This window comes from Pseudophryne corroboree, chromosome 3 (assembly GCF_028390025.1).
Source record: "Pseudophryne corroboree isolate aPseCor3 chromosome 3, aPseCor3.hap2, whole genome shotgun sequence".
In the NCBI taxonomy this organism is placed as follows: Eukaryota; Metazoa; Chordata; class Amphibia; order Anura; family Myobatrachidae; genus Pseudophryne; species Pseudophryne corroboree.
The window spans coordinates 738,107,914-738,124,634 of NC_086446.1; the positions used below are offsets into that span (position 1 = coordinate 738,107,914).

Genomic DNA, 16,721 nt, shown 5'->3' on the forward strand with positions numbered 1-16,721 from the left:
TGAAACGATTTTCAAATATAAAATGATATTCAAGCCATGAGAATTAAAATGAGGAATGGGTGCGTTTCTCATCACTGTCAGGAAAGTGATAACATGGTGGGGCATGCTGACCCTACTGTGCCACCAGTCCACTTATTAAAAGTCCATCCTCGCCTATGTACACACATAACCTCGGCATTTGTTGTACAGGTAGGCATTTGGCAGTTGGGAATACATACTAAATCCCGGCAGTCGGAATGTCATGTGACCCCAGCATCCCAACACTGAAGAGCGCATTTGATCCAAACCCCACCCCCAACCGACAAGGTCGGTGGCTATGGCTTACCCTCTAGGGGTGTCGGCTGCGGCTAACCCTCTAGGGGTGTCGGCTGCGGCTAACCCCCTAGGGGTTGGCGGCAAGGGCAACCCCCCAAATGCCTAACCCTCCCTACGCCTAACCCTAACCCCCTCCCCCCCAGGCCCTAATCCCCAATGTTCACTTTGGGGATGTTGGCGGTCTGTGATTTGGCGCCGATTACATGACTGCCAGCATCCCGCCATTTGTAAGATTTTGCTCCATGCAGAGGAATCCGAGACCGAAATCTCACCATCCAGATTTCCTCCAACATTTCATAATCCGTGTTTTAATGACACTTTTCCATGGAATCACCAACTGCTTCTCTCTAATCCTCAGGGTAATCTCTGCAAAAGTCATTCGATTACACGTCTCATAAAATGACTAGCGTGATAGAAATCAGTTTTCTACAATACAGTAAAACTCTTTTGATACACTTCTTGAAATTGCACTGCTTTGGAGTAACGACTGGACGGGTAAAGAGATCATTACCGGAAATATATTTAGGGACGTATATAAATAGTGTTTTTGTGGGACAACTTCCTGGCAAGGTGCAGTCAACATATACAATTGTAGAAAATGCCGTATGATTTTAAAATCTCCCATAACCCCTTATGGACAACTATGTTTATTATTTGAGTAACAGGTACATACAAATTCTTTTTGAACAATGATGTAATGATATTCTGTCAATTTAATTAAGACGTGCAATCTGCTAGATACTTACCAACTACTTACTGCTGTTAGTGCCCTCGAGACTGGAGGAACTGCTACTGATCGGTCTGAGCCCGTCTCTTCACAAACTACATGGGCAAAAGTATATGCACAGCCAATCACCACACTCATACGCCCCCCTATTACTGATATAAGAGGCCCCACACTTCTGGGAAGGCTTTCCAATAGATTTGGAACATGGCTGCAGAGATTAATACCGATACAGCCGCTATATTATCTGCGGGATGTTGGGTGACAAGACCAGGCTCACAGTTGGAGCTCAAACTCATTCCAAAGGTGGGAGGGGTTGAGGTCCAGACCCCTGTGCAGCCCAATACAGTTCTTCCACACCAACCTCCACTAACCAGTTTTGATGGACCTGGCTTTGTGCCAGGACACTGTAATGCTGAAACAGGAACGAGCCTTCCCCCCCAAACTGCAGCCACAAAGATGGAAGGTCACAATCTGCGAGAATGTCATTGTACACTGTAGCACTATGACTTCCCATCAGAGGAACTGAGTGGCCCAGTTGAAACCATGAAACCCAGAGACAGACAATACTTCCCCCACCAAACTTTTAAGTTGACAGACTGTATATTCATCCGTCAGAGTGCCATTGTTCCAGAGTCTGATGCCTGTGCGCTCAACAGTGTTTTAGCCAATACCTGGCATTGCGGATGGCCTGTTTATGGTGATGCTGCTTGCGCTGGAAGTCTGCAAATCAATAGCAAGTTTTATGTGCTGCAGCACTCGGCCATCTTGTTCCGTGGGCTTGTGTGTGGCCTCCCGTCTTGTGGCGGAGCGTTTGTTGCACTTAGACGTTCCCACTTCACAATAACAGCACTTAGCGTTGACCAGGCAGTACTAGCAGGGCAGAATTTTGACAAGTCGACTTATTGGAAAGGTGGCATCCTATGACAGTGCCACGTTGGCGGTCACACAGATCTTCAGAATCACCCACTTTATTGTTAATGCTATGGAGATTGTGCGGCTGTACGCTTGATTATAAGCGCCTGTTAGCAATGTAATGTACCTGTGGCTTTACTGACAAAGAAGATATGGGAAAGGCACTCTCCATAAAAGACATGCTAGACACGAAATGAACGTTATGGTAAGAACTTACCGTTGATAACGTGATTTCTCTTATGTCCACAGGTATCCACAGGATAACATTGGGATATTGTCGAGCGACAGCGAAAATGGCACCAACACGGTCACGAGCTCTCTGGCCTCCCAGGATGCATTGGGGCCTCCCCTATATAGTCCCGCCCACTGATTCAGTCAGATCAGTTCTTTCCACAGCGATTATAGGCAGGAACATTAGGTAGAGACCTGTACAGGCGATAAGAACACACATGCACACCCTTCCATACAAGAAGGAAGAGGTTTTTAGTGTTTGTCTAGATCCTCAAATCAGATGCGTCCGGGTGGGATCCCTGTGGATACCTGTGGACATAAGAGAAATCACGTTATCAACGGTAAGTTCTTACCATAACGTTCATTTCTCTGGCTGGGTCCACAGGATTATCCACAGGATAACATTGGGATTCCCAAAGCCATTTTAGTGGTGGGGACGCTCCTGATTGCACAGGAGGACCTTTCGCCCGAAGTCTGCGTCATGAGAGGCAAAAGTATCCAAGGCATAATGTCTGATGAATGTGTTTATGGAAGACCATGTGGCTGCCTTACATATCTGTTCTGCTGATGCACCCTGTTGTGCTGCCCAAGAAGGACCTACCTTACGTGTAGAGTGTGCAGAGACATTAGCCGGAATAGGGAGATCTGCATGAGAATAAGCTTCAGATATTACCATTCGGAGCCATCTCGCCAGCGTCTGTTTACTAGCAGGCCAACCTCTCCTATGGAATCCGTAGAGGATGAAGAGGGAATCTGTTTTCCTGATGGCACTAGTACGATCTATGTAGATTTTTAAAGACCGGACCACGTCCAGTGACGCTTCTCCCGCAGATAGTCCCGATACCTGAAAAGCTGGGACTACAATCTCTTCATTCAGGTGAAACTTTGACACCACCTTTTAGATCTCGTTCTGAGAACTGCTCTGTCTGGAAAAAACTTAGGAAAGGAGACTTACATGATAATGCTCCTAAATCTGACACTCTTCTGGCTGACGCCATTGCCAGTAAAAAAAAAGAACTTTAACCGTTAACCACTTAAGATCTGCTCTCTCAAGTGGTTCAAACAAAGGACCCTGGAGAAATTTAAGAACTAAATTCAAATCCCAGGGAGCTGCAGAAGGAACAAATGGAGGTTGAATATGTACTACTCCTTGGAAAAAAGTACGTACATCCTGTAGGTCAGCAATCTTCTGCTGAAACCATACAGTCAACGCTGAGACTTGCACCCTCAAGGAAGCAACCTTCAACCCCTTATCCAATCCTGCCTGCAGAAAATCCAAAATTCTAGCTACTTTAAAGGCTCTTGTATTGTAATTTTTTCCAGAACACCAATGAATATAGGCTTGCCATATTCTATGATATACACGGGCCGAAGAAGGCTTTCTTGCTCTAAGCATGGTTTGGATTACTTGCTTTGAAAATCCTTTAGCCTCTAAGATAGAGGTTTCAACAGCCACGCCGTCAAAGACAGGCGATCCAGATGACTGTGACAACAAGGACCCTGCATTAACAGATCTGGACGTTGAGGGATCAGTATCGGTGCTTCCACGGACATTCTCCACAGATCTGTGTACCAATGCCTTCTTGGCCAAGCTGGAGCTATTAGAATGATTGCTCCTTTTGCCTGTTTTATCTTTCTCACTACTCTGGGTAACAGAGATATTGGAGGGAACAGATATGCCAGCTGAAACCTCCATTCTACTGACAGTGCGTCTACCAGGACTGCTCCTGGGTCCCTTGTTCTTGATCCGTACCTCGGAACTTTGTTGTTTAGACGAGACGCCATAAGGTCTATCTCCGGTAGACCCCATCTGTTCACCAGTGTTTGAAACACTTCTGGGTGTAGTGCCCATTCGGTTTCCTGAATGGTGTGCCGACTGAGAAAATCCGCTTCCCAATTTAGTACACCCGGGACAAATACTGCTGACAATGCTGGGAGATGGAGTTCTGCCCACTTTAGAATGGGAGTTACTTCCTCCATCAGACTCTTGCTGTGAGTCCCTCCTTGATGATTTAGGTATGCTACTGCCGTCGCATTGTCTGAGCGGATCTGGACTGGTCTTCCTTGTAGATTGTCCTTTGCCTGAACTAGGGCCAAGTAAATGGCTCTTATTTCTAACAGATTTATCGGCAGGCGACTTTCCCTTGCGGTCCATTTTCCCTGGAACCATAGGCTTCCGAGTACCGCCCCCCAACCTTGCAGGCTGGCATCTGTCGTCAGGACTTGCCACTCTTTTATCCAAAAGGGTCTCCCCTTGTTTAAATGGTCTGTCTGTAGCCACCATGCTAGAGACCTTTTTACATTTACTGGAATCTTTATCATCTGCATCTTTATTGTTTGATGATTTCCGTTCCATTTTGTCAAAATGAGATGCTGCAATGGTCTGGAGTGGAATTGTGCATATTCCACCATGTCGAACGTTGATACCATCAGACCCAACAGTCGCATTGCTGCATGGACTGACATTGTCTGGGCTTGCAACGCTTCCTGAGCCATGACCTGCACCTTGACTATTTTCTTCTCTGGTAAGAGAACTCTCTGTAGGTTTGAATCCAATATGGCTCCCAAATGGACCATCCGCTGTGATGGATTCAGGGACGACTTCTCCCAATTTATGAGCCACCCGTGTCTCTGTAAACAAACTATCGTCTGTTGGAGATGGCTCAACAGTAAATCTTGCGAGTGTGCTAAGATTAATAGGTCGTCTAGGTTTGGGAATATCCTTATCCCTTGTTTGCGCAGACAAGCTGCCATAACCACCATGATCTTGGTAAACACCCTGGGTGCTGTAGCTAGCCCGAAGGGCAGAGCTTGGAACTGGAAGTGTTCCTTGAGGATGGCAAACCTGAGGTAACACTGATGTGATAGTGCTATAGGCACATGTAGGTAAGCATCCCGCACATCCAGAGATACCATATAGTCTCCCGGTTCCATAGCCAACATTATGGAGCGTAACGTCTCCATGTGGAACTTCGGGATCCATATGTAATTGTTCAACATCTTCAGATTTAGAATTGGTCGATATGACCCATTTGGTTTCTGGATTAGAAACAGATTGGAGTAATACCCCTGTTTCTTTTGTGATGGAGGTACTGGGACAATCACACCTGACTGCAGTAATTTTTGGACTGCTTCTTGCAGGGCATTGGCCTTCGACTCTATACGAGACGGGCTGGTGCAAAAAAATCTTTGAGGAGGCTGCCTCCTGAATGGGAACCCATACCCCTGAGATACTACCTTCTGCACCCAGGCATCTGTTGTTGACTGTTGCCATGTGTGTGCAAATTGCAGGAGTCGGCCCCCAACCCTGGAATCCTCCAGGCGGAGGCCCGTCTCTTCAGGCTGAGGGCTTTTGTTCAGGTTTGGAAGCTGGCTTTTTGCTAGCCCACTGCTTCTTACCCCTGGATTTAAACTGGGGTTGTTTAGGCTCCTCTTTACCTTTCGCTTTGCTTTGCCAGCGAAATGAGCGAAATTTTAAACCCTTGGACTTAGGGTTGTAGGTAGCCGGAAATTTGACCTTCTTCGATTCAGCCTCTGACTCTAGGATATCCGATAAAGGTTTTCCAAATAATATATTACCCATGAAAGGCAATGCTTCCAATTCCTTCTTGGACTCCGCATCTGCCTTCCAGGTCCGTAGCCAGACTGCTCTGCGAGCGACTACTGCCAGGGCTGAAGCTTTAGAAGCAACAGTGCCTACATCAATGGCTGCTTCTTCTAAATACTGGGCAGATTGTCTTAAACGGCAAAGACGATCCTCTTGCTCCCTAGTAGGAGAGGGGATGTCATTCTCTAGTTCCTCTATCCATTCGCCCATTGCCTTTGCTACCCAGGCCGAAGCCATAGCAGGTCTTACCACTGCACCCACAAGAGAAAAAATATTTTTCAATAGGCTCTCTACCCTCCTGTCTGTGACATCATTCAAAGAGGTAGATGACAGTGGCAAAGCAGATTTGTGCACGAGTCGTAGAACATGTGCATCTACTTTTGGAGGAACTTCTCTCTTCGAACAATCTCCAGCAGGAAATGGATAATAAGAATCCCATCTCCTAGGAATCTTATACTTTTTACCGGGCGCTGCCCAAGACTCATCCATCATTTCCGTCAACTCCTCTGACGCTGGAAATTCAGCTTTCACTGACTTTGTTCGTTTGAATACAGGTGCTTTTGCTTTTAACGCTGTCTTGGCTGGTTCTTCCAGAGAAAGCACAGCCTTTACTGCATTAATGAGTTCAGCTACATCATCTGAACTAAAGCTCTGCGACTGATCATCATACGGAGTTGAATCTATTGTTTCCGCATCATCATCCGATGTATCCTCTTGTGTAGTCTGCCATACAGACGTATCTGTCTTAGTCTTACCTACCCCTTGGTTGCTTGTAGAGGCTACTGGAACCAAACCATAGGAAGGGAGCTGCATGTATGGGTTCTTAGTGTAACCTAACCCCTGAGGTGGTGCTACTGGAGCTAACTTGTCCGCTATTGAAGACAGAGTCTTTGCGAACATATTCCATGGTGGCTCTACTGGAGGTTGAACTAACTCCTGTTTTTTACTTCGCTGAAAAGCGAAACAGTTTGCACACAAACCCTCATAAGTGACCAATTGAATCATATCAATTACCCCTGACTTACAAGATAAGCATGTTAGGGCTATAGGAGTGCTTGACAAATTCTCCTCATCACTTTTGCCGCTCACAGACATTTTTTCTGATATTGACTACACAATTTTGTGACTGAACCACACCCTATAATCAGTATATAGAGGTGAAATCAATCTGACCACAGTGCACCTGATTTGAGGGTCAGAACAGGACTGACATTACACAGAAAAGTCAGCACACATACTAGCAGTCAGTCACATGTTAAAACATTAGACATTGTCATATGAGAATACAACCTCCATAATAACTTATACATAAGTAGGAAAATTGTACTTCTGTTTTAACTGGTTAATTTTTCAACATAACATGCAGAAAACACAGTAATATACAGGTCTCATATGCAATAGGTACTAAAAAATAAGAATTTACTTACCGATAATTCTATTTCTCGGAGTCCGTAGTGGATGCTGGGGTTCCTGAAAGGACCATGGGGAATAGCGGCTCCGCAGGAGACAGGGCACAAAAGTAAAGCTTTCCGATCAGGTGGTGTGCACTGGCTCCTCCCCCCATGACCCTCCTCCAAGCCAGTTAGGTACTGTGCCCGGACGAGCGTACACAATAAGGGAGGAATTTTGAATCCCGGGTAAGACTCATACCAGCCACACCAATCACACCGTACAACTTGTGATCTAAACCCAGTTAACAGTATGATAACAGCGGAGCCTCTGAAAAGATGGCTCACAACAATAATAACCCGATTTTTGTAACTATGTACAAGTATTGCAGATAATCCGCACTTGGGATGGGCGCCCAGCATCCACTACGGACTCCGAGAAATAGAATTATCGGTAAGTAAATTCTTATTTTCTCTATCGTCCTAGTGGATGCTGGGGTTCCTGAAAGGACCATGGGGATTATACCAAAGCTCCCAAACGGGCGGGAGAGTGCGGATGACTCTGCAGCACCGAATGAGAGAACTCCAGGTCCTCCTTAGCCAGGGTATCAAATTTGTAGAATTTAGCAAACGTGTTTGCCCCTGACCAAGTAGCTGCTCGGCAAAGTTGTAAAGCCGAGACCCCTCGGGCAGCCGCCCAAGATGAGCCCACCTTCCTTGTGGAATGGGCATTTACATATTTTGGCTGTGGCAGGCCTGCCACAGAATGTGCAAGCTGAATTGTATTACACATCCAACTAGCAATAGTCTGCTTAGAAGCAATAGCACCCAGTTTGTTGGGTGCATACAGGATAACAGCAAGTCAGTTTTCCTGACTCCAGCCGTCCTGGAACATATTTTCAGGGCCCTGACAACATCTAGCAACTTGGAGTCCTCCAAGTCCCTAGTAGGTGCAAGGCACCACAATAAGCTGGTTCAGGTGAAACACTGACACCACCTTAGGGAGAGAACTGGGGACGAGTCCGCAGCTCTGCCCTGTCCGAATGGACAAACAGATATGGGCTTTTTTGAGAAAAAACCACCAATTTGACACTCGCCTGGTCCAGGCCAGGGCCAAGAGCATGGTCACTTTTCATGTGAGATGCTTCAAATCCACAGATTTGACTGGTTTTAAACCAATGTGATTTGAGGAATCCCAGAACTACGTTGAGATCCCACAGTGCCACTGGAGGCACAAAAGGGGGTTGTATATGCAATACTCCCTTGACAAACTTCTGGACTTCAGGAACTGAAGCCAATTCTTTCTGGAAGAAAATCGACAGGGCCGAAATTTGAACCTTAATGGACCCCAATTTGAGGCCCATAGACACTCCTGTTTGCAGGAAATGCAGGAAACGACCGAGTTGAAATTTCTTTGTGGGGCCTTCCTGGCCTCACACCACGCAACATATTTTCGCCACATGTGGTGATAATGTTGTGCGGTCACCTCCTTTCTGGCTTTGACCAGGGTAGGAATGACCTCTTCCGGAATGCCTTTTTCCCTTAGGATCCGGCTTTCCACCGCCATGCCGACAAACGCAGCTGCGGTAAGTCTTGGAACAGACATGGTACTTGCTGAAGCAAGTCCCTTCTTAGCGGCAGAGGCCATAAGACCTCTGTAAGCATCTCTTGAAGTTCCGGGTACCAAGTCCTTCTTGGCCAATCCGGAGCCATGAGTATAGTTCTTACTCCTCTACGTCTTATAATTCTCAGCACCTTAGGTATGAGAAGCAGAGGAGGGAACACATACACCGACTGGTACACCCACGGTGTTACCAGAACGTCCACAGCTATTGCCTGAGGGTCTCTTGACCTGGCGCAATACCTGTCCCGTTTTTTGTTCAGACGGGACGCCATCATGTCCACCTTTGGTATTTCCCAACGGTTTACAATCATGTGGAAAAAACTTCCCGATGAAGTTTCCACTCTCCCGGGTGGAGGTCGTGCCTGCTGAGGAAGTCTGCTTCCCAGTTTCCATTCCCGGGATGAAACACTGCTGACAGTGCTATCACATGATTTTCCGCCCAGCGAAAAGTCCTTGCAGTTTTTGCCATTGCCCTCCTGCTTCTTGTGTCGCCCTGTCTGTTTACGTGGGCGACTGCCGTGATGTTTTTCCCACTGGATCAATACCGGCTGACCTTGAAGCAGAGGTCTTGCTAAGCTTAGAGCATTATAAATTTACCCTTAGCTCCAGTATATTTATGTGGAGAAAAGTCTCCAGACTTGATCACACTCCCTGGAAATTTTTTCCTTGTGTGACTGCTCCCCAGCCTCTCGGGCTGGGCTCCGTGGTCACCAGCATGCAATCCTGAATGCCGAATCTGCGGCCCTCTAGAAGATGAGCACTCTATAACCACCACAGGAGAGACACCCTTGTCCTTGGATATAGGGTTATCCGCTGATGCATCTGAAGATGCGATCCGGACCATTTGTCCAGCAGATCCCACTGAAAAGTTCTTGCGTGAAATCTGCCGAATGGAATTGCTTCGTAGGAAGCCACCATTTTTACCAGGACCCTTGTGCAATGATGCACTGTTTTTAGGAGGTTCCTGACTAGCTCGGATAACTCCCTGGCTTTCTCTTCCGGGAGAAACACCTTTTTCTGGACTGTGTCCAGAATCATCCCTAGGCACAGCAGACGTGTCGTCGGGATCAGCTGCGATTTTGGAATATTTAGAATCCACCCGTGCTGTTGTAGCAGTATCCTAGATAGTGCTACTCCGACCTCCAACTGTTCCCTGGACTATGCCCTTATCAGGAGATCGTCCAAGTAAGGGATAATTAAGACGCCTTTTCTTCGAAGAAGAATCATCATTTCGGCCATTACCTTGGTAAAGACCCGGGGTGCCGTGGACAATCCAAACGGCAGCGTCTGAAACTGATAGTGACAGTTCTGCACCACGAACCTGAGGTACCCTTAGTGAGAAGGGCAAATTTGGGACATAGAGGTAAGCATCCCTGATGTCCCGGGACACTATATAGTCCCCTTCTTCCTGGTTCGTTATCACTGCTCTGAGTGACTCCATCTTGATTTGAACCTTTGTAAGTGTTCAAAATTTTTTTTTTTTTTTTTTTTTTTTTTTTTAGAATAAGTCTCACCTAGCCTTCTGGCTTCAGTACCACAATATAGTGTGGAATAATACCCCTTTACTTGTAGTAGGAGGGGTAATTTAATTATCACCTGCTGGGAATACAGCTTGTGAATTTTTTCCCATACTGCCTCCTTGTCGGAGGGAGACCTTGGTAAAGCAGACTTCAGGAGCCTGCGAAGGGGAAACGTCTCGACATTCCAATCTGTACCCCTGGGATACTACTTGTAGGATCCAGGGGTCCTGTACGGTCTCAGCGCCATGCTGAGAACTTGTCAGAAGCGGTGGAACGCTTCTGTTCCTGGGAATGGGCTGCCTGCTGCAGTCTTCTTCCCTTTCCTCTATCCCTGGGCAGATATGATCTTATAGGGACGAAAGGACTGAGGCTGAAAAGACGGTGTCTTTTTCTGCAGAGATGTGACTTAGGGTAAAAACGGTGGATTTTCCAGCAGTTGCCGTGGCCACCAGGTCCGATGGACCGACCCCAAATAACTCCTCTTCCTTTATACGGCAATACACCTTTGTGCCGTTTGGAATCTGCATCACCTGACCACTGTCATGTCCATAACATCTTCTGGCAGTTATGGACATCGCATTTACTCTTGATGCCAGAGTGCAAATATCCCTCTGTGCATCTCGCATATATAGAAATGCATCCTTTAAATGCTCTATAGTCAATAAAATACTGTCCCTGTCAAGGGTATCAATATTTTTAGTCAGGGAATCCGACCAAGCCACCCCAGCTCTGCACATCCAGGCTGAGGCGATCGCTGGTCGCAGTATAACACCAGTATGTGTGTATATACTTTTTATGATATTTTCCAGCCTCCTGTCAGCTGGTCCTTGAGGACGGCCCTATCTATAGACGGTACCGCCACTTGTTTTGATAAGCGTGTGAGCGCCTTATCCACCCTAAGGGGTGTTTCCCAACGCGCCCTAACTTCTGGCGGGAAAGGGTATACCGCCCATAATTTTCTATCGGGGGGAACCCACGCATCATCACACACTTTATTTAATTTATCTGATTCAGGAAAAACTATGGTAGTTTTTTCACATCCCACATAATACCCTCTTTTGTGGTACTTGTAGTATCAGAAATATGTAACACCTCCTTCATTGCCTTTAACGTGTGGCCCTAATAAGGAATACGTTTGTTTATTCACCGTCGACACTGGATTCAGTGTCCCTGTCTGTGTCGACCGACTAAAGTAAACGGGCGTTTTAAAACCCCTGACGGTGTTTTTGAGACGTCTGGACCGGTACTAATTGTTTGTCGGCCGTCTCATGTCGTCAACCGACCTTGCAGCGTGTTGACATTATCACGTAATTCCCTAAATAAGCCATCCATTCCGGTGTCGACTCCCTAGAGAGTGACATCACCATTACAGGCAATTGCTCCGCCTCCTCACCAACATCGTCCTCCTACATGTCGACACACACGTACCGACACACAGCACACACACAGGGAATGCTCTGATAGAGGACAGGACCCACTAGCCCTTTGGAGAGACAGAGGGAGAGTTTGCCAGCACACACCAAAAACGCTATAATTATATAGGGACAACCTTATATAAGTGTTTTCCCTTATAGCATCTTTTTTATATATTTCTAACGCCAAATTAGTGCCCCCCCTCTCTGTTTTAACCCTGTTTCTGTAGTGCAGTGCAGGGGAGAGCCTGGGAGCCTTCCCTCCAGCCTTTCTGTGAGGGAAAATGGCGCTGTGTGCTGAGGAGATAGGCCCCGCCCCTTTTTCGGCGGCCTCGTCTCCCGCTCTTAACGGATTCTGGCAGGGGTTAAATATCTCCATATAGCCTCCGGAGGCTATGTGTGAGGTATTTTTAGCCAAAATAGGTATTCATTTGCCTCCCAGGGCGCCCCCCTCCCAGCGCCCTGCACCCTCAGTGACTGCCGTGTGAAGTGTGCTGAGAGGAAAATGGCGCACAGCTGCAGTGCTGTGCGCTACCTTTAGAAGACTGAGGAGTCTTCTGCCGCCGATTCTGGACCTCTTCTTACTTCAGCATCTGCAAGGGGGCCGGCGGCAAGGCTCCGGTGACCATCCAGGCTGTACCTGTGATCGTCCCTCTGGAGCTGATGTCCAGTAGCCAAGAAGCCAATCCATCCTGCACGCAGGTGAGTTCACTTCTTCTCCCCTAAGTCCCTCGTTGCAGTGATCCTGTTGCCAGCAGGACTCACTGTAAAATAAAAAACCTAAGCTAAACTTTTCTAAGCAGCTCTTTAGGAGAGCCACCTAGATTGCACCCTTCTCGGCCGGGCACAAAAATCTAACTTGCTTGGAGGAGGGTCATGGGGGGAGGAGCCAGTGCACACCACCTGATCGGAAAGCTTTACTTTTGTGCCCTGTCTCCTGCGGAGCCGCTATTCCCCATGGTCCTTTCAGGAACCCCAGCATCCACTAGGACGATAGAGAAATTAACAGTGCACACTAAGAAGTAGAAGGAATTTTTAGTACTGTATACCCTGCCTCCAGGGAGCGGGATACAGGGAGACTCACCACACTTCCATATCCAAGCAAAGACGCTCGAAAGACGCTGAGTGGATTCAGACGCTACTGGTGTACACTGCCGCTCTTGGTAACTGATAACGGACACGGACGCTCACCAACGGACACGGACGCTGAGCGACTCCACGTGCATGCAGACACTAAAGGCCTGCGACTCGGTCTGGGCGGGTTTATATCCAGTGTACACAACCGCAGCGTCTAAGCTGCGACCGAGAATCCTCGTGGTAGCGTCTGAGCCAGAAGTGAGGTTATTCAGTTCATGAAACGAGAGACCCGCGGGAACTGGCCATGAACTCGGAGGAGGGACGGCCAGGAGAGCGTCTGAAACCCCCTGTTGACTTAAACTCCCAGGATCGTGGCCTCACCTAGTCCTGGCGCCTATGATCCCCGGAGCGTAGCGCTGTCACACTCGAGATGTTCGGCGCATCAACACGCTGTTTGTAGTCTCCACCAAATCAGCGTAGCTGTGTCCTGACCCCTCTAGTAAGAGGAAGTCCATATACTCACTGTCTCCCCATGCTCCGGCCACAGCCTGGTAACGTCTGCTGGACCTGCTAGAACATCCAACACAGACGCCCGTCGAGACAGCACTGTACCGTGAAGGTAAGCGTTGTTGCGACCCGGTGGGGAGTTGTTGGAGCGACTCTTTCTAATACACGTTTAAGACGCTGTTAAGAGAAGTCGCTCAAACAAAAACAGTAAGTCTATAAAAATAAAGTAATGAAAACTTGAGGCTGCTTTCACAGCAGCCCTGTGACCATGCGGCTACCTGCCGCACCAAGCAAAAAACTGATCTGACTGAATCAGTGGGCGGGACTATATAGGGGAGGCCCCAATGCATCCTGGGAGGCCAGAGAGCTCGTGACCGTGTTGGTGCCATTTTCGCTGTCGCTCGACAATATCCCAATGTTATCCTGTGGATAATCCTGTGGACCCAGCCAGAGAAAGGACAATTCTGATTCCTCCGCATTGATATAACAATCCCCAACATAAATATGCAGCAGTAGCCGGGGTGCTTCCCTCCAATGGCTCCCACTTCAAAGAGCAACCGGAGTCAGAAACGGGTAAGTATACAGCCGCGGGTTGGAAGGGGAGATGATAGACCGTGGTGAGAGGGCTTATGAGGCATGAGATATACTAGTATTTTAAAAATTGCAACAAAAAAGAACCCGCTCTTGTTCGTGTAATCTTAGTGTTTGTGGCTGTACAGTACGGAAAAAGATGTATTGCTATTTATGTGGATGGTCCCAGACTGATCCTTAATTTCTTACCTCCACATTTTTCTTCCTCTTTGTGTTTTGAAAAATCAATAAAATGTAGCTTTAAAATAAATGGTGAAATGCGTAAATGCTTGCCCGGCAACTTTGTGCAACTAATCCCTGACAGGAGTTCCAACTTGTTTTTAGAGTAATCTTTTTTCCGTTTAAAATCTCCTGAGAACCTGTAAGACTGACTGGATTCTTAATAAAGAGTAATGGAGATAGAGAGTAAACAGACTTTCTAAACGCTTGGACTAATATCTCAACCCATCATCTAGTACAGGGCTGTATCCACCTCAATACAACAAGGGGGCTTGCAGTCATTTAATAACACTGTGCACAGTATAACCCGCAGATAATCAGGTTATAGCATTCATTGTATAACACATTTTAAAAACTGAAAGCCACGAAACCAAAGATCAGGATCTTCCGTCGTTGCTATGAGTTACGGGAGCTATTATAATTTGTACAACAATATGCTAAACGCGCACAAGATGAAACGGACGCAGACAATACTCACTGGACATTTGGAATTCGGCAAAGGCCACCCTCTCTAGCTGGACCCTGAGAAGTTCACATGGGGCATCCTTCAGGAACTGGAAGAGTTTTACTGATTTGCTGTAATGGAGGTCAGCGAGGATCCGATGCTGCTTTCTCAAATGTTCGTCGCCTACCTGCATGGAGACCAAGTTTCTATGAGTAAAGCTAGACGTGAAGGATACAGTAATGTACATTTCCAGGTAAATTGTAAACCTATAACGTAAACTGTATCATACTTGTAATCTGAAGTGTCAGGCTTTACAGGTTTAAGACACCAAGGGGGACGTGTATCAAGCCTTGGAGAGAGAAAGTGGAGACGTCACGTAAAGTGCAAGGCTACTTAAGAACTAAAGAGGTGAGGCAGGTGCACAGATTTCAGCGATTCGGCAGTGAGATTTAAAGCCGTCATTTTTTAAGTTAAAGGGGCAGATTTATCAAAGTTTGGATAGAGATAAAGTACCAACCAATCAACTCCTGTTATTTTTCAAACACAACCCGTAAAATGTCAGGAGCTGATTGGTTGGTACTTTCGCTCTCTCTCCAAGCTTTGATAAATCTTCCCCATAAACAGGTTGGCATTGCATAAAAAAAATGCGCTGCTTTAATGCTCAAAGCTAAATAGTCTAAATTTCGGTGCCTGCTTCAATTCGTAGGCCATTATATTTGGCACTTAGGGGTCTATGCACTAAACCTTGGAGAGAGATAAAGTGGACGGAGATAAAGTACCAGCCAATCAGCTCGTGTTATTTTTCAAACACAGCCTGTACTATGGCTGTTAGGAACTGGTTGGCACTTTATCTCTCTCCGAGGCTTAGTACATAGACCCCTTTGAGCCACAGACATCAGGCCCTTTTTAAATGGTCCAAATGGGGAAACCATTTTCCACCACACTCCCAACTTCCTTCACTGTAAACCAAAGTGTTGGAGCCATATTGCAATGGTTCTTTGATAAAGGACATTGGAGTTGTAGGGACATGAAGAAACGAGAGTAACCATATGAATGGTTCTGATATACTGTGCTAAGGGCGAGTGCGGGTTCATGGTTTTGTATTATTTAGTGATCTCACTACAAATAAAAGTGTTCCTCTACTATGGCATGTCAAGGTCACAACTCTGGTTGCGGATTACTCAGAATAAATTAAGGCGCAGTTAGACTTTAAACTCATGATCTTTAAAATTCTAAAATATACAGTATATCATTGGGGTAGATATATTAAGCCTGGAGAAGGGATAAGGAAGTGATAAACCAGTGATGAGCGCAAGGTGATAACGCACCAGCCAATCAGCCCCTGTCATTTTTCAAATCCGTAACGATTGGCTGGTGCGTGATCACCTTCTCTTATCACTGCTTTATCCCTTCATTATCCCTTCTCCAGGCTTAGTACATCTGCCCCATTATTACAAAGCCCTTCTACAAGGACATCAATTCTGGAGGTCATTCAATAGTTGAGCCACGGGTAGAGTGGATGGAACACAAAGATGCCACGTACCTGGTTCCGCAGACAGCTATGATACATAGATGCCAGCCTGTGGTGGATGGTGGCCGCTCGGTACTGGCATAGGGGCTGACGAGCGGACACAGTCTCCACGCCACAGTATTTCAGAGACTTCATCATGGCTTCAGTGACTTCCCGCTCAATCTAAAGAAAATTCAACATATTAAAATGCTGATGTGGAGATCAAAAATGGAGACATCAGATGTAAATGTTGTACCGGTTCTACCTACATACTCAATAAGTGTAAATACCCAGTAACAGCAGCTAGCACTACTCATGACTAGTGTCTAATTACAGTAATATGGTCCATCATGCTGCATTCTCCTTCCCCTCTGAGATTCTCCGTTCCTTCTCCCCCACCTCACCTCCATCCCCTCTTCCCCTGCTGGTACAGTCAAATCCTACTTCTGTTTAGCTGTCCGAACCGCCTCTCTAAATTTCAGCCAATTTCTCTCCACACCTACAAAACCGCGTGAGCGACTGCAAGTCTGTCTATATCCCTTTTCACTCCCATCATTCCCTTCTCGACTGTCAGCAATCTGCTCCAACATTACAGTACAGTGAGGCTACACTCATAAAAGGGATCAATGATCTACT

At 46.7% G+C, this 16,721-nt stretch overlaps 1 protein-coding gene across 1 annotated transcript in view; it reads right to left on the reverse strand.

Annotated features, from left to right (window-relative positions):
• EDRF1 (erythroid differentiation regulatory factor 1) overlaps nt 1-16,721 on the reverse strand; it is a 266,931-nt gene that overhangs the window by 52,765 nt on the left and 197,445 nt on the right. The window contains exons 20-21 of the mRNA XM_063962243.1: nt 16,119-16,268; nt 14,609-14,762 (exon numbers count right to left, since the gene is read on the reverse strand). Of these exons, the coding sequence (XP_063818313.1) occupies nt 14,609-14,762; nt 16,119-16,268 (304 nt within the window). The remainder of the gene's footprint in view (nt 1-14,608; nt 14,763-16,118; nt 16,269-16,721) is intronic.